Here is a 22,176-nt window from a genome sequence, read left to right on the forward strand (position 1 = left end):
TACAGAACGATCTTTTGGATTTAAAAAAAAAAATCAAGTTTATTTGCTTTCCAATTAGAGGAATTCATTTCGGCTTTTCTCATCATTTCATTGGCTTACTTTCTTTTGTGAATTGCTCCTTTTCTGCTCGTTTCAGTTATGTTTCTTTAATTTCAAATAATAAAACTAAGAAATAATACAAAAATCATTGCACAGTGAATTCTCTTCCAAGGCCCTCTGGCCAGGTCCCACAGATGTTTGTGACATGTTTGTCCTGAGTCTATAAAGAGAAAAAATGTCAATTTGGATTTCCTCTTTGACCCAGGACTCATTGGGAAGAATAATTAACATTTTCAACTAGTTAGGCTGTTTTATATATTTTTGTTTCATTAATATTTTGTTTTATATAGAGTTATGTTCAGAGAATGTGGCCTAAGCGATTTTTCATTTTTTTCAAATTGTTTTGAGCTTTGACTTGCAGCTGGTTTGGAGTCCTTTAAACTTTTTCATGGGATTTTGGAAAAAAATGTGTACACAGTGCATTTTATTTAAAAATTCAAGTCAAATCACCAACAGTAGGATTTGTCTTTTTTAAAATTTTTTTTTTATTGCTTAAAATATTACAAAGAGTAGTACATTTGTCTCCTTTTTTTCCCCCCTTGACCTTCCCCCAGCCTCCCTTACCCCCCAGTGTCTTGTGTCCATTGGTTATGCTTATATGCATGCATACAAGTACTTTTGTTGATCTCTTACCCTGCCCCCACCTTCCCCAGCCTTCCTGCTGTAGTTTGACAGCCTGTTTAATGCTGCTCTGCCTCTGTATCTATTTTTGTGATTTGTCTTTTCCACCCTCATTTTGCATTTTCTCTGCAATCTATGGCATTTTCCCAGAGTCCAGGTCCCCTGTGGCTATGTGGCCGTGCCCTCCTCTCATCCCACAGACTTAATTCTCACATCCCCAGGCATATGCACTTTTCACCCACGTAAGGTGCATTCCCTTACCCATTTCACTCTTCACCTCGAATTCTGCTTTCTGTGGTATGAGCACCGTGTTGTGCACGTTCCTGGGCTGCACTTTTCAGCCCCTCACCCGCACACTTCCTTCTCATGTTGTTGCTCGTATGCCCCTCACTGGTTCTGCTTTTCTGCACAAAAGCAGCCCACTCTGAGCTCCTGACCTTGGTTCCAGCCAGCACCTGCCCAGGTCACTCCATGAGGCAGGCTGTGCAGGGCACCTGTGGCTTTGGCAAGAGGAGCCTTGATGACCCTGGGGGGTAGGGGCATGATGGGTTAGAGGAGCCAGGCCCACAATGACAGGTCTGACTGCTGTGCCAGCCCCACACAGTACCATTGGCTAGAACCAGTGCCTGGCCTATGGCTGCCAGCCAAGGCCCACCTTGGGAAGGCTGGTCCAGCGCTGGGGAGACCCAAGGGCCCTCCTGGGGGAAGGCTACCCACTCGGCTGACCTGCTGTAGGCAGGAGCAGGCCGCCAGAAGCCTGGTGGGCTGCACTGAATGGGTGGGCTGACCCACACCTATTTCTTCAAGTCCAGAGAGGACATCTGCAGGTGCGTTTTCTCCTTAGAAGGGGTTCCTTTTCCCCTTTAAAGTCAAGGCTGGAGTTCCTGGCTATGATTTTGCTGTGTAACTTTGCAAGATGCCACCATTTGGGAAAACGGGGGAAAGGGGACATAGGCTCTCTGTTATTTTTTACAACTCCGTATGGATCTATAATTATTTCAAAATAAAAAAATTAATTAAAAGGCGAATAAGCCTGGTACATTATGTAATTAAAGAAATAGCTGCCCAGATGTGAAAAAGTCGAACTCTGCAGTAGAGAGTAGTTTATTCTGCTTTATTGCCTTATCCAGGTAAACTGTTCATAAGCAATCATTTGAATTCTCAAACCTTTTATTGACTGGTTGGTCTCGACTCCTTCCCCACATCACAGCCAGCTGTTGTCTCTACAATGCTGTTCATAGACAGTCCAAACTCAGTAGCTGTCAGGAGAAAGCATTCTTTCCCACCCACAGAGCCGTGGGTGGCCCGGGGGTTGCCCTGTCCAGGTGGGCTCTGAGCGCAGGGGCTCCTACTCCTCGCTGGAGGCGCTGGTCCTCCTTGGTCACCTTTAGAATGAGAAGCCCCGACTGGAGGGTTGGCCCCTCGCAATACCCATTCCAGGAAGGTTGTCCAGGAAGGAATGGGTACTGGCAGCATGGGGAGTACTCTGGAAGGGGTGCCAGGGGGTGGTGAGTTGGGGGCACCTTTTCAGGGTAGGGGGAAGCAGGGCTGGGGGAGGGGCAGGGCAGAGCTGAGTGCTGCTGCACCCAGTACAACAGCAGAGCCTCTCTCAGCTCCTTCGAGAGGATACAGGGTCTCCATGGCCCTGCACACAGACCCTGAGCACCCTGCGAGCAGGTGTGACTGGAGCCCATGGGTGGGGATGCTGGGGGTCAGTACTGCTGGGCCATCCCTCCACACCATGGGTCCACCCAGGGACCAGGTCTTGCTCCCTCCGTGACCCTTGCAACAGCTACCCCCACCTTCACATGTCTGAAGAATACATTATTAAGCATAAAGAAACACTTAAAGCTACAGTGACTAAAACACAGGATCCACTCCCCAAAGCGACGCTCACCCCTAAACATTGGTTTCTGTACGTCTCTGGGTTTGGTGATTACACCATCAGCAGCACCTGGAGCCTCCTGAAGCCAACACCCTGGTTCCTGTGGCTGCTCCAGACAGCAGGGCCACCCACTCTTCCCTTGGAGAGCTGCCTACAGGTTACAGGGCCCGTGAGGCGCTGTCACCCAGCCTTGCCACGCCCTGTAGCCCTGGCTGGCTCTTCTGGGAGCAGTGGTGATCGGGGCCCCTCCACCTTCAGCACCCAGGCATACAGCTCCGGTAGGAACCCTGGGCCTTGAATGGCCAGGAAACTTCTAGAAGCCCTGCCTGGCATGGTAGCCTCAGTCAGCCAGGGGGTTGGAGAAAGGCGTGGTCCAACCAGAATTTTATCTGACTCCACACATGCCAGAGAGAAGCCACCAGGGGAGGGACGGGAGGGAGGAAGCCATGGGTCCTCAGGTCCTCATTGCAGGGGCAGGAGGTCATGGAAAGACTGCTCGCTGGGCCCTGTGCACGCCTGTGCTTGTGGGCACGACCCGTCCTGTTCCAAGGCCAGATCGTCCAGCCCACCACCCTGCTCCTGTGGGCAGGGTCCTTCTCACAGCCCTCATGAGGGTCAGTGACCTACCTGCTCAGCACCCTTGTGCCAGTCATCTTGCTTTCCCCTCCCCTTTCTCATAGCAGCCCCTTGTTGCTCCCCTAGGGGCTGCACTGCTGGTCTGGCCCATCCCCCAGTTGGTCCCCAAGCCCAGGGGCCAGATCCCTCAGGTGGGACCTATCCACAGGCAAGGAGAGGGAAAGGCAGATAGAGGCCCTTTGCTTTGTCCCTTCAGTTTGCTGAGCAGGGCCTGCGGGCTTGGGCTCCCACACACCTGTGGAGACCTGTGGGAGGAGCCAGCACAGATTGAGGGGAGCATGAGGGGAGTGCTCCAGCTGGGGGATGTGCTCTCTCTTCAGGTCTCCTTACCTTCAAAGAGCCACTCCAGGCCCCACTTAGAAGCCCTTTTGAAGGCCTGGAGACAGTCCAAGGCTGGAGCAGCAGGTGGCCACTCATGCACAGGGTCCATGGCTGGGTTCCTGGGGGGAGGAGGAAGGGGGAGTGAGGGCTTGGACAGGCACCCACACACTAGGAGGCCCAGTAGTCCTCACACAGCCCTGGTGGGTCTGCTGAGCACTCACTAGTCACTGGACAGAAGACAACCCAGGCCCCAGTGCTCCTCATGTGTTACGGGCCTCACTGCACCATGGGCACGCCCAGTCCAGAGGGGTGAGCTGGCTGTGGGGGTAGGGAGGAGCACTGGCACAGAGAATGTGGGTGTCCTCACGTGGGACCTGCTGTTCACTTCTGGGGAAATTCAACAGGGCAGCCACCTGGGTTGCAAAGACGCACCCCACCCCCCATCTGTCTTCGTCCCTCCAGATATGAGGTCTGGGTCCTGTGCACATTGGCCAGACTAAAATGACCTCCTCCTGCCTGCTGCGCATTGCATTGGAGTTCTGGCCTTCAGGGCCTCTAGATTAGCTGGCGCCAGCGGGCCCCTCCCTTCTCCCGCTGTCCTCCTCCCAGCATGCTTCCCACAGCTGCCAGCTACCTGCTGAGTAGTGCAGCCCCGGACCTGCAAGGGCTTCTCTCCCTAATGAACTTTCCTTGCTGAGAGGTGGGGAGGGGTGTGGAGAACCCTGGTCACATTTGAGCACCACACCCTCCCCCCTTCCCCTCCAGTCCCTCAGCTTCCTGCTGCCTGCACAGAGGCTGACTGGTTCAGGCTCAGTCCTGAGGGGGCAGCGAGGGAATACTGGGGAGCACCCGTGGAGCTGGGTGGGGGGCTTGCTGTTTGTGACCCCAAGAGCAGGTGTCTGTGCCTGGCTGAGGTCCTGAGGCAGCCACCAGACCAAATGTGGGTCAGGCTGTGCTTGTGACCCGCACAGGCTACCGCTGCTGTGTAGCGGGAGGGAGAACTCAGCAAACCCAACAGTCCTGTCCTGCCCGGCACAATGACCAGTGTCTCTGGCTTGAGTTTGGGGGTTAGCCAGGAATGGAACGTTTTAAAATGAGTCTAAAAGAAAAGAGAACACGGACTTGCTTAGGATGGCAGGCGGGGCAGGATCACGGCAGGGGTCACGGGGCCGGCGCTCATCCAAGGGGCGGGCGTGGGAGGGCCTCCTCCAGGTGGGTAGGAGGCGGCTACAGGAGCGGGGACTACGGGAGCGGGGCCACAGGATCTGGACGGGACGTCTTCCAGTTGTGACCAAGGTGCTGTGTGGGTAGGCGCGGGGGGCTCGGGAGGGGACTCCGGGAGGGGTGGTCCAGTAAGGGCTGCAGCTAGAGGGGGTGGGCGGGGTGGGGGTGGTGCAGTGGAGGCTGCAGCCCGGGGCGGGAGGGATAAGGGGCGGGGTGGTCCTGGAGGAACTCTGAAGGGGCTGTAGCAGGGACTGTCCAGCGGGGGCTGCATCCCGGGGTGGGGGGTAGAGGACTGTCCAGATCCAGCGGAGGCTGCAGCCGGGGTGGGGGGAGTGCTGGGGGTGACCCAGCAGACTCCGGGAGGGGTCAGGGAGGGATAGTCCAGCGGGGAGGGGGCTCCGGGAGGTTAGTCTAGTGGGGGCTGCAGCCGGGGTCCGAAGGACGCACAGGGGTGAGCCCGTGCTCCGCATTCGGCGCCCAGACCTGCTCCACCAGGGAAATGTGTGCACTGAGGAGGTGACGGGGGCGGGTCGGGTGGGAACTGAGACCCAAGACGAACCACACGCGCGTGTTCACCTCCCGGAGCGCAAAAGGGGCGGAACCCTGGGTTCCGGGGCGCGGCCGTAAATCGCGCGCTTCTTTTACCGGAAGTCCTGCAGCTGCGCGGGTAATTTTTGGCGCTGTCGGACCAGCACCGCCTGTCATGGCTTGGAGGTAGTTCCCGGCGCTACTGCCTACCTCTCAGGTAATCGACCTGCAGGGCCGGGGATGTACGAACGCGGCCGGAGACTGGCCGGGGCGCGGGTTCCCGTCTCAAGGGGGCAGGCAGGGTGCGCGAGTTCTGCGTCTTAGGGATGAATGCAGCGGGCTGCGCGGGCCTGGGGCGCAGGGTGAAAGCCGGTAGCACAGGCTCCGCTTCTCAGGGGTGAATGCACAGGAGTGCAGGCCGGGACGAGGGGATCCTGGTGAGGCGCGGTCCGGGCTGCGGGATGACTGGCGGGCCTTGAAGTGAATGCGGCGGGAGGCGGGAGGGGAATGCAGGGGTGCAGGCCGGGACCTGCAAGCAGGGAGCTGGGCGAACAGTGACACAGGCCGGTTCCCGCCAGCTGTGACTGTGGGCTCCACGCGCAGCACCCATCCCTGCCACTGTCCACGTGTTAGCCTCCCCCACCCCCGCACCCCCCGCTGCCACCGTAGCATTTCTGCCCTGTGGTCCCGGCGGGCACTCTCTGAACCTTTGCGATGCGGCAGGCTTACCTCCGATCAGCTCCCCCCTGGCCAGCTTGCTGGTGCTGTGAGCGCCGCCCTGATCTTCCCCGGGGACTCAGGGTGCCTCCCTGGCGCTAGCAGAGAATCACGTGGACATGGCGCGCGCTCAGGCGCCCTGGCGCTTAGTGGCTGTTGAGCCCTCTGGGCGCGCTGGAGCTCGTCCCAGAACCTGCACAGTGTGCCTGCAGCCCGTTCCTGAGTGGGTCCTTCCAACCCTTGAACTAGAGAACTATTCCCAAGGGTCCTGGCTACTTCCCCTGGGGAATCCAGCGAACTGTGCGGTCATATAGCAGGATGCCCAAGTTTAATAAGCCTTAAGGCAGGTGAGCCCCACTCAGGGTACAGGTGAGACTGAGTCAGCTCAAACCTAGAATGCATAAACAAAGCTATTTTCCAGGCTGCCCAAAGTGCAGGAGGAATAAAGTTCATACAGCTGAGATCTGAGCACCCTGCCAAGAGGTGACCAGGTGCACCTTGCCCCTAAAGGAGACGGAGGGCCCCCTTCAGCCCAGACTGAATCTGCAGAGACAGGAACCTTTGGCCTAGCAGAATTGCCTTCCTCTGTAGGTCTGGGAGCCCTGGACCCGTCGCCAGCGTTCCCAGCTGCTGTGTCACCCAGCTCTGTTGGACTGCATCCCTCTGCCAGTTGTCCTCTTGGCTTGGCACTGCTAAACTGCTCTCTTTCAGAGGGTGCCTTGGTGGACTGAATAACCCAAATGTTAGTTACCTGTGCTGGGCAAAGGTGAGCAACACCTCCAGGGTGTTTTAAACTTGTGAGTTGGGTGTCAGTGGGTTTAATTTTACTCATTGGGACACAGAACTCTGTCATGTAACCTGGGAGGGTGCAAAGATTTTTTTTTCTTCTTTTTTTACCAGCAGGTGTTTTTAAAATGTAAGAAACCTCCCTGGGTAACCTGGGAGAGTAGTAGCTCGTTTAATTTTTTTTTTTTAATTGATTCTTTTTAGAGAGGGAGGAAGTGGGGAGGAGAGATTGAGACATTGATTGGTTGCCTCTGGTACATGCCCCAACTTGGCATCAAACCTGTGAACTTCTGTTTCAGGGCATGACACTCCAACCAACTCAGCCATACTGGCCAGCGAGTAGTAGCTGGTTTAAAACACAAAATGAGAGAGGTGGTGTTTGCTTTTGTTTTGCTTTTGGGTCTCCAACCTTCCTAGGTGCTGGGAGGACAAAGCCAGGGGGAGCCACTGGTGCTCCACACTCCCCCCAGGGCAGGTGCAGAAAGAGTCCAAAGGGGGAACTGAAAGAGCCTTCTGAAGTCAGATATACAGGTCCTTGGGGAGGCCGCCCCATGATCCTCTGGCTGCTCCTGAAGTTGCAATGGACTGGGCTGGGGTCAGGACACGTGGGGTCCAGGCCTGGTTTGCTGCTCACTGGCCCTGAGCTTGGGCACCTCACTTGCCTTCTGTGCTGTGTCCCTTCCCCTCATCTTCCTGGAGCCCAAGGTTGGGCTGGGCCTGTGTGGAGTAGAGCAGTCTGGGCTTTTCAGGCCGTGGACTTGGAGTTTTATCCAGGGACGCTGACTCCCTGCCAGTGGGTGATTACACTCACGTGAGCTGAGTAAACTGACAGAATAAGACTGAAGGCAGGTGAGCCCCACTCTGGGCAGCAGGGCCCAGCCTTGGTGACTTCGGGCCTGGCTTCTGAGTCTGCTCTTAAAAAAAAAAATGTTTATTGATTTCAGAGATGGAGAGAAAGAAACATCAATGAGGAGAGAGAATCATTGATCAGCTGCTTCCTGCTGGCCCCCTACTGGGGATTGAGCTTGCAATCTGGGCATGCGCCCTGACCGGGAATCAAACCATGACCTCTTGGTTCATAGGTTGACGCTCAATTGCTGAGCCACAGCAGTGGGGCCTGCTCTTTCCTTTGAACATCAGTCCCCACACAGGTGGCCTTCCCTCTTGGAGATGCCAAGTAACGGCTAAGCCGCCCACTGTGTCCTGGACCTGAAATCTGCTCTGTAAGCATGCTTTGGCCCTGTGGTGCTCCACATTTCTTCCATATTAAAAATGGACTTCAAATAAGACCCTGGATTTTTGGCCACCGCTCCTGGGATGAGGCCAAGCTCCTCCGCATGACCCTGTTCTGCCCGAGCTCGCTGTGCAGTTACCCGGCCATCCAGTCGTCACCTTTCCCACAAGGCTTTGCAAGTGTGTGTACAACAGTGTGGACACAGCGTGGGGAATGCATAGGAGAGAGGCACATTCCATAGGGCAGTGGTCGGCAAACCGCGGCTCTTGAGCCACATGCGGCTCTTTGGCCCCTTGAGTGTGGCTCTTCCACAAAATACCACGTGCGGGCGCGCACGTACAGTACGATTGAAACTTTGTGGCCCATGCACAGAAGTCGGTTTTTGGCCTGGGCAAATCTATTTTAAAGAAGTGGTTCGGAAGTGGGGTGTCGGTGGGTCAGGCGACGGGAGACGCTGTGCAGGCGGGCTGCGGGATACGCAGCGCGGGGGAGGTGCGCACAATTCATGCACGAGTTGAGTGAGCCAGTCAGTCAGCAGTCTCGTTGTGCAGTGGTTAGTGCTAGTCGCGTCCGCAAATCGCACGCGCGGGTGACGAAAGTACCTTCTCGAAGCATAAAGTTACCTGCAACCAGCTGCAAATCCTACAGGTATTTTTGTCATCAATTTAAGAATTGTAATTATTTTGTGTTGGTGGCTTTATTACTATAAAATGAAACTTACCTGCTTAGAGGGGTTAAAATGCCTAACTTTGCTAACTTCTCTTGCTTACTGTTTATTTCCTTCCTTAGCACTCATGACAACTGCAGTTATTTGATTTGACTATTTATTTATTTAAAGTTGATCTTCCTCACTAGAATGTAAGTTCCAGAAGGATGTCATGTTATCTCCAGCTTTAGACACATAATCGGCATTCCATAAATATATTAGTGTATTGAACTCATGTTGTTAATACTAAGTACTCAATCCAAAATTATTAATTAAGTTAATAACAATGTACCTACCTATATAGTTTAAGTTTAAAAAATTTGGCTCTCAAAAGAAATTTCAATCGTTCTACTGTTGGTATTTGGCTCAGTTGACTAATGAGTTTGCCGACCACTGCCCTACAGGATATAAACTTAGTCGCAGGCTCTCCTTTAGTTCAAAGACATGTAATCATGAACTGCCCCAGGGAGTCCCCAGGGTGAACTTTTAGTTGTTCTTGCCTGGCCTGCTGTGCTGGCTCCTGTTATGTAACTCAGCAGGAACGTGGGGGCTGTGGTAATTATGTGACCCAGCAGGTTGAGCCCTGCACTGGCCAGTGTCCCCAGACTGCAGAGGTGGAGCTGGAGGGCTGCCTGTGAGGTCAGGTGCTTGATGGGTCAGCCCTGAGGGTGGGGTGAGAGGGAAGGGGAAGAGTTTGTAGGACTCTGAGGAGGCAGTTTGGGTTGCTACTCGAGAGGCCCTTGTGAACCCCGTCCCTCCGGCCCTGGACCTGGGTGTCTGGAGACACTCTCCCCACTCTGAGGTCCACCCGTATTGAGGGCTCCCTGGCCATCACCTGGGGTGGCTCCTTGCATGTCCATCCTTCTGGGAAGTGGGGCTGGTTCACCTGTGTTGTGACCGGTTGTTTACCCTGAAGCCTGGGTACTGGCGTCCAGGGGGTGTTCTTGTCCGTACCATCCAGGAGGTCTGAAGCAGTGTCTCTTGGGCTTGCTCACTTGGTCACCCACGGGCATGCCTGTGAGGCATGTTAAGGTGCACAGTCCTGGCCAGCCCAGACCTTCAGGTGGCCACGTGGGACGGGGCTCAGAGCTCATCTCTGACAGGCACTTCCTGTAGTTTAAGAAGCACTGCCTGTGGTTTCGGAAGCTGTAGAAATGAAACCAAGTGTGTTGGTTCTTGTACCTGAGACCTGTGCCATTGCCCCAGGATTTGGGGACATCAGGTAAGGGAAGTTCCCATCGCTTCTGGAGATGACAGAAGGGCCAAGTACAGGGCTCCTGGGGACCCTGGGCTTAAATTCTTGGCTGTTTGCCCATGCCTGCTGCTCAGGTGGGTGAGTGTATGGTTGCTCTGGTTTCCAGGGAGCAGTGCACTAAGGGTGGGAAAGTGAACTGAGGGGTGTCCTGGGGCTGGAATGGGATCCCCAGTGGAATGTGTACCTGAGGTGGGCCGCTCTGCCTGTAGTACACCCTGTGGCCTGGGGCTGCCCCCTGTGTTGAAGGGGCCAAGGCCCTCCCAGCTGTTTGTGCAAGCTCCAGGGGGATTGGAAAAGCAGTCGGGCCTGTGTGGCCTGTGTGCTCTTTCCTGGGTGCTGGGGGAGGGGACCAAGTTTGCCCTCCCCTGCCTGGCTGCTTGTTTCATTTGGACCCTTGAAATGGTGGGTGCTATCCCAGGATCCTGTAACACCCAGGCCACTGTTGCCCCCACCGCCCCCTCCCTTTGAAGTTCTCTAATTCCAGAAGCTGCCCCCTGCCCATGCCCTGCCCTTCCTTTTGGCCCCACAAACCCACCAAGCCCAGCTTGAGGGGTTTCACTGCCCTCCCTGCACCTCATTTTCCCGGAGTTACAGAAATAAGCTCTGGGGTTTAGAAGGCAAAGAACTCTCACTCATCAGACCACAGTTCCCTTTGCTGAAGCTCTCGTCCAGTGCAGGGTAATCAGAGGTCTGGTGAGCGGTCTCTTTCTGCCCTCGGTGGCCCCTGGGGGTCTCTGCTGGCCCCTGGTTTTCCTGGACCTTATCCAGGGAGGAATGTAGGAACAATTCCTGCTTGGATGGTCTCTGAGCAGCATGCTGGCCAAGCGCACAGGGCATAAGTGCCCAGAATCTGGTGGCTTTTTCAGAGCACCGGGTCCTATATCTTGGGAAACTTTTGCTGCTACTGCTTGGGGATTAGAGGAGATTTCTCCCCAAATGCAGACCTTCTGCAGTCACCCTCCCAGAGCTGGTTGTGTAGTAAGGGGCACAGAGCTGTCCCAACATCTTTCAACCTCCCCCTGCCCCCTCCCACACACACACCCAGGGTGTCCCCGCCCCTCCTGAGCCATGGAACTGGTGCGCCCTTCCTCATTCCTATCATGTCAGCTTGGCATGGACACCCTTAGTCACCTGACACAGTTTTCATGGCAGCTCCCTTTTTGACTCTCACTGAAAAGCGAAGTTGGTATCAGTGCCTTAATGGAAAACGAATAGCATGTAACATATAGAAAAGGAGTCATAAAAAAGGCAAAACAGCAGATTACTTTGTATTCAGATAACTAGACATGAGCATGTGTCTGTGCTATAAGGGGCGAGTGGTGGGCATCAGAACAATGCCATCACCCTTGCACCAAACGGAGGCACCACCAAAGCGCCCCTGGGCCAGGCCACCCTCCCTCAGCTCATGGTGGTCTGGAGCTCCTTCTGTCCCCTGTGGCCCCTTCCCTTCTGGTACACTCCTCGCTGGCCCCTGCTTCTCCCTTTGCCTCCCCACCTGCTCTGGGCTCTTCCTCCAAACCCCATCTGCCCAGTCTTGTGCATGGAGTCCCCCAGAGGTCAGCGGGACAGTGAGAGCAGGCTGTCCCAGACACCCCTCCTGGGGAGGGACCTGTGCCCTCAGAGGTCTCCACAGGCTGGTGGTTACCACATGGGGCCAGGAAGCCCTGGAGATGCCCTGGAGGTGGTGATAGGCTAGTCTGGGTGGATGTGGCATCTGGATTGTGGAGAGCCCCATCCAGGTTGAGAGCATGGGGCTGGGGCCTGTGGGCCTCTCTCCCCAACTCCGTGTGAATGTGGGATCCTGACTGAGTGGGAGAGGGAAGACGGCCGGCCCTTCAGCCAAGTTCTGGGGAGGAGGGGAGGTGTCTGCGGGCTGCTGAGTTGCCCTGACTCTCTGCTCTTCCCTCCAGGGGCAGCATCACCTTCAATCCCTCCAGGACCGTGTGGAGTCTGGGCAGCATGGCATCCTCCAGCCAGAGGGTGGAGAAGCCAGTGTCCCCAGAACCCCAGGCGGAGCCCGGGCCGGAGCCTGGGCCAGGCCGCGAGCTTCAGTCCTGGCAGTGGCTGGTATTCTACCTCTGCTTCTACGGCTTCATGTCCCAGATGCGGCCCGGGGAGAGCTTCATCACCCCCTACCTCTTGAGCCCTGCTAAGAACTTCACGAAGAAGCAGGTATGTGGACATGGGGATAGTGGGCAGGGGTGGCCCCTGGATGGGGAAGCAGCTGGGGCTGTTGAGGTTAGGCAGCCATGTGGTGTCCTGGGTCCTGTCCCCAGTCTCACTTATTAACCAGGCCAGTTAAAGAGTGACAGTGGCCGCAGAGGGGTCCCAGGCTGCCATGGGTCTCTGAGGGAGGAGTGCAAGGGGGGGTAGAGGGAGCCCACCTGCTTGGCACCTGCTTCCAGCAGGGACTCAGCAGCTATTTGCCTAAGGAGATTACTGAAGGAATTTCCTTCACTCCCAAGGAGGACAAAGGGTCTTGTTGAAAGCTGACTAAGTAAGCTTACCCCAGAGGTGAGGGGTGGGGTAGGAGGAGGAGGCAGGACAGGCTCTAGCCCTAGTGCTTTCCTTCTCCAGCTTTTGCTATTTCCTTCTCCATAAAAGAAAACCAAGAAACTCAGAGGCTGTTGGTTGATGAGGCGCACACTCAGGATGTGCATTCGAGCTCTGGTCACCACCCTGCTCTCCACCTGAGGACCCCGGCACTGCCCCAGAGCTGGTCCCGGTCAGAGCTGGTCCTGATCAGAACTGGTTCCGGGCTGCTCACCTCCATTCCCCCAGCCTCCTCTGCCCTTCCCATGTGGCTACCAGCCTCCCCACCCCTGTCACCACAGCTGGATCTCCTTGGGTCCCACTGTGCCCTTGATTTCTTCGGGGAGCCCCTGCCTTTCCCTGGCGTGGAGCTTGGCCCCCACCCCTTGCATACCCTCAAGTTGTTTAAGTCCAATGTAGTGTCTGTGCGAATGCAGCCTGTCCCCTCCAAGTCGCCATCTTGGAGGTAAGGAAATGGCCACGTACTGGCCCACACAAACTCAGAGTCTGCCACTGCGTCTGATCCCATGGCCGGTGCTGACTGCTGGAGCTGGTCACTTCCCAGGTGAGGCTGGGTAGGGGGCTGGGGCCTATGGGGTTGTCTCCTGTGCCCCCCAGACCCTCCTGGACTCCCGAGTAACCATCCCTCACTCACTGGGCAGCCGAGGGTTCTCCTTCCTTAGAACACTGATCAGATCTTAAAGAGGGGCCATCGTCTGCTGTGATTACAGGAATCATCATGTATACGAAGCTCTAGTAAGATAACAGGAAAAATGTCTATAGCAAAAAATGTATAAGTCCCATTCACCTTCCCTCTCTGGTTGCACATTAACTGATTATATAGCAGGTTCCAGAAGTGAAGCCATTCCCCCAAGCTTGGGTGTCATCAGAGAGACGCCAGGCTTGTGTCTGGGAAGTGCGCATGAGCCTGCCTGCCGGGCCTGGCTGGGGAGAGTTACCCACGTGGGTCAGAGACTGTCTTACAAAGGGCACACCCAAGGGGATTAAACCCGGTGTGTCTGCTCTCAGTGTGTCACCCTGAGGGAGGATGCTGCTGTATCCTGGACACCGACACTTGCTCCCTCTGCCCGAGGCCATAGCTTCCAGTTTCTCTCTTGCCCCTGTTGACCTTCTGCCCATCTGATAGCTACCGGATTTGTGTTTCCTCGATTTCTGCCTTGGCGTGTTTCCTGGCTGTTCCCATGCCAGGGCTGTGAGTAAACCAGTGGAGCGAGAGGGTCCAACCCGCCTCACCGTGGGCCCCGCAGGCTGACCGGGGGCTCTACTCTGGCCCTTGGTTTCCCTCTGTCAAGTGAGGCCTTGGAGCCTGCTGGCCTCTCGGGGCTGAGGGCCACCTGTGCTGGTCTTAGCAGACAGTCACGCTCATGGTGTGGTTCTGGTGAGGGGGCTACCGCAGGGCATTGGTGGCTACGGTAATGAGCTGCATGGCGTCACGAGCCTGCTGTCCCACAGGTCACCAATGAGATCACGCCGGTGCTGTCCTACTCCTACCTGGCCGTGCTGGTGCCCATGTTCCTGCTGACGGACTACCTGCGCTATAAGCCGGTGCTGCTTCTGCAGGGCCTGAGCTATATCGCTGTGTGGCTGCTGCTGCTGTTTGGCGACTCCGTGCTGCACATGCAGTTCATGGAGTTCTTCTACAGCCTCACCATGGCCGCCCGCATAGCCTATTCCTCCTACATCTTCTCGCTCGTGCGCCCCGCCCAGTATCAGCGCATGGCGGGCTACTCCAGGTCCGCAGTGCTCCTGGGCGTCTTCACCAGCTCTGTGCTGGGCCAGCTGCTCGTCACCGTGGGCAAGTTCTCCTTCACCACGCTCAACTACATCTCGCTGGCCTTCCTCACCTTCAGCCTGATCCTCGCCATGTTCCTGAAGCGCCCCAAGCGCAGCCTCTTTTTCAACCGCAGTGAGCCTGCCCATGGCGAGGCCTCGCCCTCGGAGCTGGACAAGATGCACCCTGGCCCTGGCCAGCCCGCGGGCAGGAAGCTCTGCGGGACTCCGCTGGCGGGCTGGAGGGACTGGATCCTCATGCGCATGCTCTGGGAGTTAGGAGCCAGCCTGCGACTGCCACAGCTGCGCCTCTGGTCCCTCTGGTGGGTCTTTAACTCGGCCGGCTACTACCTGATCGTCTTCTACGTGCACATCCTGTGGAACGACATCGACCCCACCAAAGACACCACCAAGGTCTACAACGGTGGCGTGGATGCCGCCTCCACTCTGCTCGGTACGCCCAGCCAGCCCTGCCCGCCCTGCCCGCCCTAGGAGGATGGCAGACGGTGACTGTCCTGTCTCCCCAGGCGCCATCACCGCCTTCACCGCGGGCTTTGTGAAGGTCCAGTGGGCCCTGTGGGCGAAACTGATCATCGGAGCCGTGACAGCCGTGCAGGCCGGGCTGATCTTCCTCATGCACAAAACTGGCAGCATCTGGCTGTGCTACATGGCCTTCGTGCTCTTCCGTGGCTTCTACCAGTTCCTGGTGCCCATCGCCATGTGAGTTGGGCTGTTTGGGGTGGACGAGAGGCCGAGCAGCGTGAAGCAAACTTGGTGGTGGGAGGAGCGGTGAACCCTGGACACCTTTAGGCAGGGGCGCAATGTCCCCTTGTCCATAGCACGCACGTCCCAGCTGCCTGCCATGGCCCTGAGACTTAGCCAGGAGCCCTCCCATGCAGCATATTCTCTGCTCCTCCCATCAGGGCCCCTTGGTGTCCACAGGGACTGGTCCTCGTGAAGTTTTTCCTCCCAGCCTCCCTGCCCCGTTTCCCAGGCCCCAGGAGCTGCTGTGGTCCCATCTTGGGTAGCCCCATGGCCTTCCCCGCCCTCTCTGTTCCCACTGTGGGGAACAGCAGCTGCTGGCCAAGGAGTGACCAGGTGTCCCAGCTTACCTTCGGTCCAGGACTCTCCTGGTGCCCTCATGTTCCTCACACCCCTGGGGACCCTCCTGCATCTGCCCAGGGACATCCTGAGACCTGCCCACCAGCTCCCCTGTACTTCCAAAACCTTCCCCTGCTCATGTTCTGCTTGCTCCTATGACCCTCTGTGTTCCTGTGAACTGACCTTTCACAAAGCCACTTATTCACACCACAGTGCTCATACCACACAGGCACACACTACATGTGCTCACACCATATGTGCTCACACTACATGTGCTCACACCACACGTGCTCACACCACATAGATACACAGAAGCCTGCCTCCCTGCGCCTCCTGCACCTGGTGGGTGTGTAGGTTACCATAGTCCCCCTCCAATCCCCAAAGTGGGCCACCTTCTATCCTCCTCCTACTCACACCCATGTTAGAAGATCTTTCCCACCTCGTCTTCAGCTCAGACAGTATCCTCAGTCTCCTGACCCACTGCAGTTCCCACCTCCATGGAGTGGTGGCCTGACTCCCCTGTGCCGTCCCACAGAAGCTCCTGGCACACACTGCCCTGTCCACTTTCGGCCTGCACCTGCCCTGGGCTCAGAGCCTGGGCCAAACCTAGTGACCTTCCTGTCCTCCTGAGGGCCAAGTTGCCAGGCACCCTGACGACACTCCTGGCAGAAGACACCTTTCCATTTAGCTGGCCGAAATGCAGGTGTAATTGGTCCTCTTGGTGGCACGTGGCATGCCACATAGCTAATCCCCAACTGGTGGGGATGCCGCCTTCAGTATTTTGCTATGACAGGCAACAGTGAGATCACTATCCTCTCAACCTGCATTTTCCTTTCCAAATTCTGATGATGGTCTCAGGTGTTCCTAGAAAGGAACTGGCCGGGTCAAAGGGCATGAGCTTTGGGGGATAGGGGGTGTCGGTAGATACGGCAGATGCCTGCCGGCCAAGTGAGCTACCCTGTGGCCTGAGGGCCAGCTTGCCTTTTCTTAGTGCAGCAGGGCTGGCTCCTGCCTGGTGTTAGTGGACGCTTCACATTGGTGGGCTCTCTTCCTGCTGGGTTTTCCCGTTTTCCCTCTTTATCTGTAGCACACTTACATCTACCGTATGCAGTGGGTGTGCTATGCTTTGCCTCTCATCCACTTACAGAGTAGGTGTGCCAAGTGAAACACTCGTGCAGAGGGTGTGGCGTGTGGGTGGCATGGCATTCGCGGTGCTGGCGGGACCTGACCCAGCTCCGGTGTCCTAGGAATTAATCTGTCCTCTCAGACCTTTGATTGACAAGGCCTTTTCTCAATTTGTGTGCAGTCTTTGTCATGTGATTGTTCATTCTTCAAAATATATTTTATTGATTTTTTTTTACAGAGCGGAAGGGAAAGGGATAGAGTTAGAAACATCGGTGAGAGAGAAACATCGACCAGCTGCCTCCTGCACACCTCCTACTGGGGATGTGCCTGCAACCAAGGTACATGCCCTTGACCGGAATCGAACCTGGGACCCTTCAGTCCCCAGGCCGACGCTCCATCCACTGAGCCAAACCGGTCAGGGCCATTCTTCAGAACTTTAGAATATTTCTTTTTTTGTTGTTGTTTAATTGACTTTAGAGAGTAAGGGAAAGGGAGAGAGAGAGAGAGAAACATCAGTGATGATAGAGAATCATTGATCAGCTACCTCCTGCAAACCCCCCACTAGCAATTAAGCCCACAACCTGGGTATGTGCCCTTGACTGGAATCGAATCATGACCTCCTGGTTATAACTGGACACTCAACCACTGAGCCATGCCGGCTGGGTGAGAACTTTAGACTATTTCTTGTTTAGTCATTATTTTTAAAGGTACTTTGGGAATTTTAATTAGAAGTACGTTCAAATGTTAATTTCTTTGCAGAGGATTGGGAGCTCTGAGAATATTAATTCCTTCTTCTCTCCTATTCGTTTAACTGTTCTTTCTCTAACTTACTGAATCACTGAATGACTTTAAAATCATTAAAGACTCTACTATCATTAAGGACTTTAATTCTAGAACTTTTCTCATGATGCTCTGCCCATTCTCCTGAGGATGATTTTCTGAGAATGCTGCAAGGAATGAGTTACTCCATGCCAGGGTTACTAGGAGACTTTTTAAATGTCTTCCCCGAGTTTGCATTTGGCACTATTTTGCATTCACTTTATGAGTCATTGAGGGAGGATGAAGTGGGTGGGCTGGGTGCTGGGCTGGGCTTGCTGGTCTCCAGTGGCCTTAGCAGGCATGGCCAGTCATCAGACCCCATAGCTGTTTCTGGCAGCCAGTGGCAGCCTAGACGTCACCTTTGTACTTGTGGGCACTTCTTGGGCTTCCCGGCCGAGGCTGATCTTGGCCTGCTTTCCCTTTAAGTTTTCAGATCGCGTCTTCTCTTTCTAAGGAGCTCTGTGCCCTGGTCTTCGGAATCAACACGTTCCTTGCTATTGTTCTCAAGACCATCATCACCCTCATCGTTTCCGACAAGCGGGGCCTGGGCCTCCACGTCCGATCCCAGGTCAGCCCCTGCGTTGGGCTTGCTTCCTTGGGGAGAGAGGACTTGGGGTGGGGGGGTGGCGGGGGGTGGGTGTCTAGGCCAGGGTCTCCTGGTGTTCACCCAACCAGCAGCAGTGTCGCCTCCCTGGGCCCCAGACCACAGATCTACTGAGGGCAGGGGGCAGGCACGGGGCGGGCCGGGGTCTCCAGCTGGACACACTGGACTTACTGAGTCAGAGCAGGAGCGGGAAGTGAGAGGCCCCCAGCAAGGAGGGAAGGAGGGTCAGAGGACTGGCGCCGGGAGCCACGACCTGGCAACCGCCGTGCCGGCCTGTCCCGCTGCCTCGGGCCCCGGCTGGAGCTGAAACGCCGCTGACTCCACTTGGAACATGAGGCCTCTTAGTTGAGTCTGGATGCAGGTCATTTCTGGAGGTCTTCCTGGCCCTGGGCATCCCCCATGGTGGCTGAGGGGCTCCTCACGGGAAGGGCGGGGGTGTGCCAGGAGTGAGTGGTGGGAGGGGCTGTCTGGAGGGTGTGAGCCCTGTGCCCAGGGATGGGCGGGTTGAGGTCTCTGGTGCAACATCACTACCAGATTATTGACCTCTTAGGGTCAAGAAGCAGAAGCTCCCCTCCCCTCGGGTCCCTCAGGCTGCCCTTTCATGTCCACACCACCTGACTCCCACCTGACTCCTCCCTCTTCCCCAACCGTGAGACCACATCTGTACCCAGGGTTCTGCTCTTTGCGTCCTTTTCCTTCCTGTTGTGTCAAGTTCTGTCTCGATCGTCTCCTTCCAGTCCAGAGAACCTCCTTTAGCCATTATTTTTACTCCTGAAGGCTTCGGGGCTGACAGTTTTTTCCAGCAGGTGAAAGCTCTGCCACTTCCTTGTGGCCTTCATAGTTTATGATGAAAAATTCTGCCATTCTAATTCTTCTTCCCCTAAGGTGTCTTTTTTTAAGTGGCTGCATTCAAGATTCTTTTCTTTGTCTTTCACTTTCAGAAGGTTGAACATGGGGTGGGGTGTCCTTGCCACTGTGGACGAGTGGGGGTGAAAGTCCTGAGTCCGCAGGGGTGGAGTTGGGCGTTGGCACCCCCGGTGGGTGGGAGTGAAAGTCCAGACTTTCCATGTGAGCTCTGTGGGGTGAACATTGCAACACCCACGGGGACTTGAGCAACACTCCCCCATGGGCAGGGGCCTCCTGACAGCCCGGGTGACGAGGGTGGTTCTAGCCAGAGCAGGGCTGTTCTTCGTCTATCACCTCCTGTCCTGCTGGGTGTCCGTCTCCTGGTCCTCTGGTAGAGAGAGCAGCTTTGTTGGGGCTTTTTTTTCTACACATGTTGCCATTTCTGGGCTGCTGGCCTGTTTAGTTTCAAAATACCTGCAGCAAAAAAGGAAATAAAGCCCGAGACCCATCACACGTCACCATGTTGTGCCTCGGGCTGTGGGGTCCCAGCTAGGCTGCCCCCCACCCTCCCACCTGCAGTCACTCTCTGATGCCTCGGGCTCTGGGGTCCCAGCTGGGCTGCCCCCCACCCTCCCACCTGCAGTCACTTTCTGATGCCTCAGACTCGGGTCCCAGCTGGGCTGCCCCCCACCCTCCCGCCTGCAGTCACTGATGTGTGCTCTGTGTAGCTTCCAGGGCTTCAGTCATACTGGGGAAGAATACGGGAACCATGTGACTCCATCTTCCTGGGAGCAAAGTCCTTCCTGCTTTACTTTCCTAGAAGGGATGAGGGTGCCTGTGTCATGAGGGGCTCAGGGAGGGACTTGAGCCGGGCCCGGCCCACAGTCGCCTCGAGACCATCCGGACCTCCAGTCCCCCGGGTGCGCGTGAGAATCAGGAGGGACATTTTTGTGGGCTGGCTGTGCATCTCTTGGTGTCACTACTGGTCAGTTTTGCCCGTCACCAGAGCGGCCACTGGCTCACTGTGTGGGGCTGTCCGTCCTTGACCGGCTTCACCACACACACGGATGTCCGCGAGCCCTCAGCAGTGTGGGAACTCTGCCCATGGAGCGAAGTGTGCACGTGTGGTCACACAAAATAAGCAAAGCATTGGGGGTAGCTCACAGAGGCCACACGGAGACAGCAAAGGTGCCGGGGTTCTGAGAGAAAGTGGTGGGAGCTCCCCCAGGGCTGTGCCGTGTGGCGGCAGGAGTGTGAAGGGCAGGCCTTGTGCACTGTGGGGCCTGCTCCTGCGCTGGCCTCTCACCCCTAGTGCCCACCTCACCCTTGCAGTGGTCCCGTGGCCTCTGAGCAGGAGGGAAAGAGAGGGAGGAATACACATCCATGTGGGCTGCCTCCCGACTGTCCCTCCCTTGTCCCCCTCCCCTCCCCTCTCCAAAGCCCCCTCATCTCCCAGGCCGCCCCTTATTCCCCACCCACACTTGCACCTTTCTCTGTTCCAGTTCCTCGTCTACTTTGGGTACTTCGTGCTGCTGTCCATTGCCTACTTCTTGGGAGCTGTGCTGGGGACCCTGTGGCACTTCCTGAGGAGCCACCACCAGCCTCTGCCCCTGGCCCAGGAGCTAAGGAGCCCCTCGGAGGAGAAAGCTGCTCAGTTGCTGAGCCTGCAGGATGGGGTCCTCAACAACCTGCAGCCCGAAACCACAACCCTGGCCCCGGAGGACGGAGCATGGACCACAGGACCAGTCCTGAGGGACCAGCGCGAAGCCAAGGCCTGACCTGCTCTCTCTGCCCAGCTCAGTGAGTGGCCAGATTCTGACACCAGAGGCAATCTGCTCTGCACCCTCCAACATCCTCACTGAGCCTGGCGCCCTGGCATCTCAACTGTCCCAACCCTGACAGGGTGCCGGTCCCTGTGAGCCTGGCGCCCTGGCATCTCAGAACTGTCCCAACCCTGACAGGGTGCCGGTCCCTGTGAGCCTGGCGCCCTGGCATCTCAGAACTGTCCCAACCCTGACAGGGTGCCGGTCCCTGTGAGCCTGGCGCCCTGGCATCTCAACTGTCCCAACCCTGACAGGGTGCCGGTCCCTGTGAGCCTGGCGCCCTGGCATCTCAGAACTGTCCCAACCCTGACAGGGTGCCGGTCCCTGTGAGCCTGGTGCCCTGGCATCTCAGAACGGTCCACCCCTGGCTGGGTGCCGGTCCTCGGAATCAGGAAGCTGGGTTTTTGGCAGTGTTTGAATTCTACTGTTCACATTATGGTACCAATGACCAATGGGGCCCCTATGACACACACCTCAAGGGCCACCTGCCTCGGCCAGTGGTGCCTTGGCTTGTCCTGCGGTGTCCCCAAGCCCTGCACCTCTCAGGCCTCACATCCTGACTACGCTCTGTAGCCTGCTGGGGACACTGGCAGCTGCCAGGCACTGTGGGTTGGGTTGTGTCCCCTGCCTACACATGGCCAGTGGTGGGGTTCCACATGCCCACCAGGCCTCCCCGCCTTCACTCCCCTTGGGAGGCAGATCCCATTGGTCCCTGGGGGCTGGGGAGATGGCCCCATGTGTTAGCCCGAGTGACATCAGCCCTGCAGGCTGTCGTGGGCCCTGTAGGGTGGTGGTGGGGGCCTGGGTTCCCAGGACTCGTGGCTAAACTGACATTTCTAGTTGCCCTGGTACTCACGTTTTAAACAATGCTATGCTCCTTTTTTTTTTAAACTGTCATGAATGTGAACCCTATTGGTCCTCTGTTTCTGCGGGAGAAGCTGATACTGGGGCAGGCGGGTGTTTCCCCGCGGGATGAAATGGGGGTGCTGCAGTCTTTGGGAGCTGGCTCCTTCTGGGCCCTGGGCCCTGTCGTCCTTCCCCTTCCTGATATGGGTTAACACTGGCCCGCCTCACTGGTGATGGAGGCCACCTGGGCTGCTCACACACCTGCCCGGAGGACATGCCTCCAGGGGCTCCAGGAACCAGTCATGTGAAAATGTAAGACTTGAAACATTAAATAAACCACATGACCTGAGTGTGAGGGGCTCCTGATTCCAAACTGGTGGTGTGTGTATGTGTGTGTTGGGGAGGGGGGGTGCTGGGATCTAGAGGGAGGCCAAGAAGGGGGACCAGCAAAGGAAGGGACCCAACCTGGGCCCACCATGTCCTTGATGCTGCTCCTCCCATCACCCTCTGTCCTCATGCCAAGTGGGGCAGCTGAGCAGCAGCCCAACAGGTGGGGTCCGGTGGAAAGGCCGCAGCTTGGAGTCAGCTTGGCAAGGAGGGTCAGAAACACTCCTGGCATAGGAGGGGCTGCTGGAGCTGGCTGAATGGGGCATCTCGGGGCACCATGAGAGTCGTGG

The 22,176-nt window shown here is 56.5% G+C and overlaps 1 protein-coding gene and 1 long non-coding RNA gene across 7 annotated transcripts; one reads left to right on the forward strand and one right to left on the reverse strand.

Moving 5' to 3' along the window:
• Positions 1 to 1,813: 1,813 nt before the first annotated feature.
• Positions 1,814 to 6,166, reverse strand: LOC118676241. Of its 3 annotated transcripts, XR_004974065.1 has the most exons (4): positions 6,044 to 6,166; positions 5,525 to 5,857; positions 3,572 to 3,681; positions 1,814 to 2,105 (listed from the first exon to the last, which is right to left on the reverse strand). It is a non-coding gene; the product is annotated as an uncharacterized LOC118676241 (long non-coding RNA). The 3 variants fall into 3 exon arrangements; XR_004974063.1 differs by lacking the exon at positions 6,044 to 6,166 and having other exon boundaries at positions 5,525 to 6,035; XR_004974064.1 differs by lacking the exon at positions 6,044 to 6,166 and having other exon boundaries at positions 2,618 to 3,681; positions 5,525 to 6,035.
• On the forward strand, positions 5,376 to 21,849 carry SLC19A1 (solute carrier family 19 member 1). Of its 4 annotated transcripts, none has more exons than XM_036349829.1 (7): positions 5,376 to 5,531; positions 6,623 to 6,797; positions 11,923 to 12,184; positions 14,018 to 14,789; positions 14,863 to 15,055; positions 17,814 to 17,948; positions 20,333 to 20,564. In XM_036349829.1, the coding sequence occupies exons 2-7, from the start codon at positions 6,772 to 6,774 to the stop codon at positions 20,415 to 20,417; spliced, it is 1,473 nt and encodes a 490-aa protein (XP_036205722.1). In that variant the 5' UTR covers positions 5,376 to 5,531; positions 6,623 to 6,771; the 3' UTR covers positions 20,418 to 20,564. The 4 variants fall into 4 exon arrangements, with proteins under 4 accessions (XP_036205722.1, XP_036205723.1, XP_036205724.1 ...); XM_036349830.1 differs by having other exon boundaries at positions 5,377 to 5,531; positions 17,835 to 17,948; XM_036349828.1 differs by having other exon boundaries at positions 5,422 to 5,531; positions 17,807 to 17,948; positions 20,333 to 21,849.
• The last annotated feature ends 327 nt before the right edge of the window (positions 21,850 to 22,176 follow it).

The sequence above is a fragment of the Myotis myotis genome, unplaced genomic scaffold (assembly GCF_014108235.1).
Source record: "Myotis myotis isolate mMyoMyo1 unplaced genomic scaffold, mMyoMyo1.p scaffold_m19_p_2, whole genome shotgun sequence".
NCBI lineage: Eukaryota > Metazoa > Chordata > Mammalia > Chiroptera > Vespertilionidae > Myotis > Myotis myotis.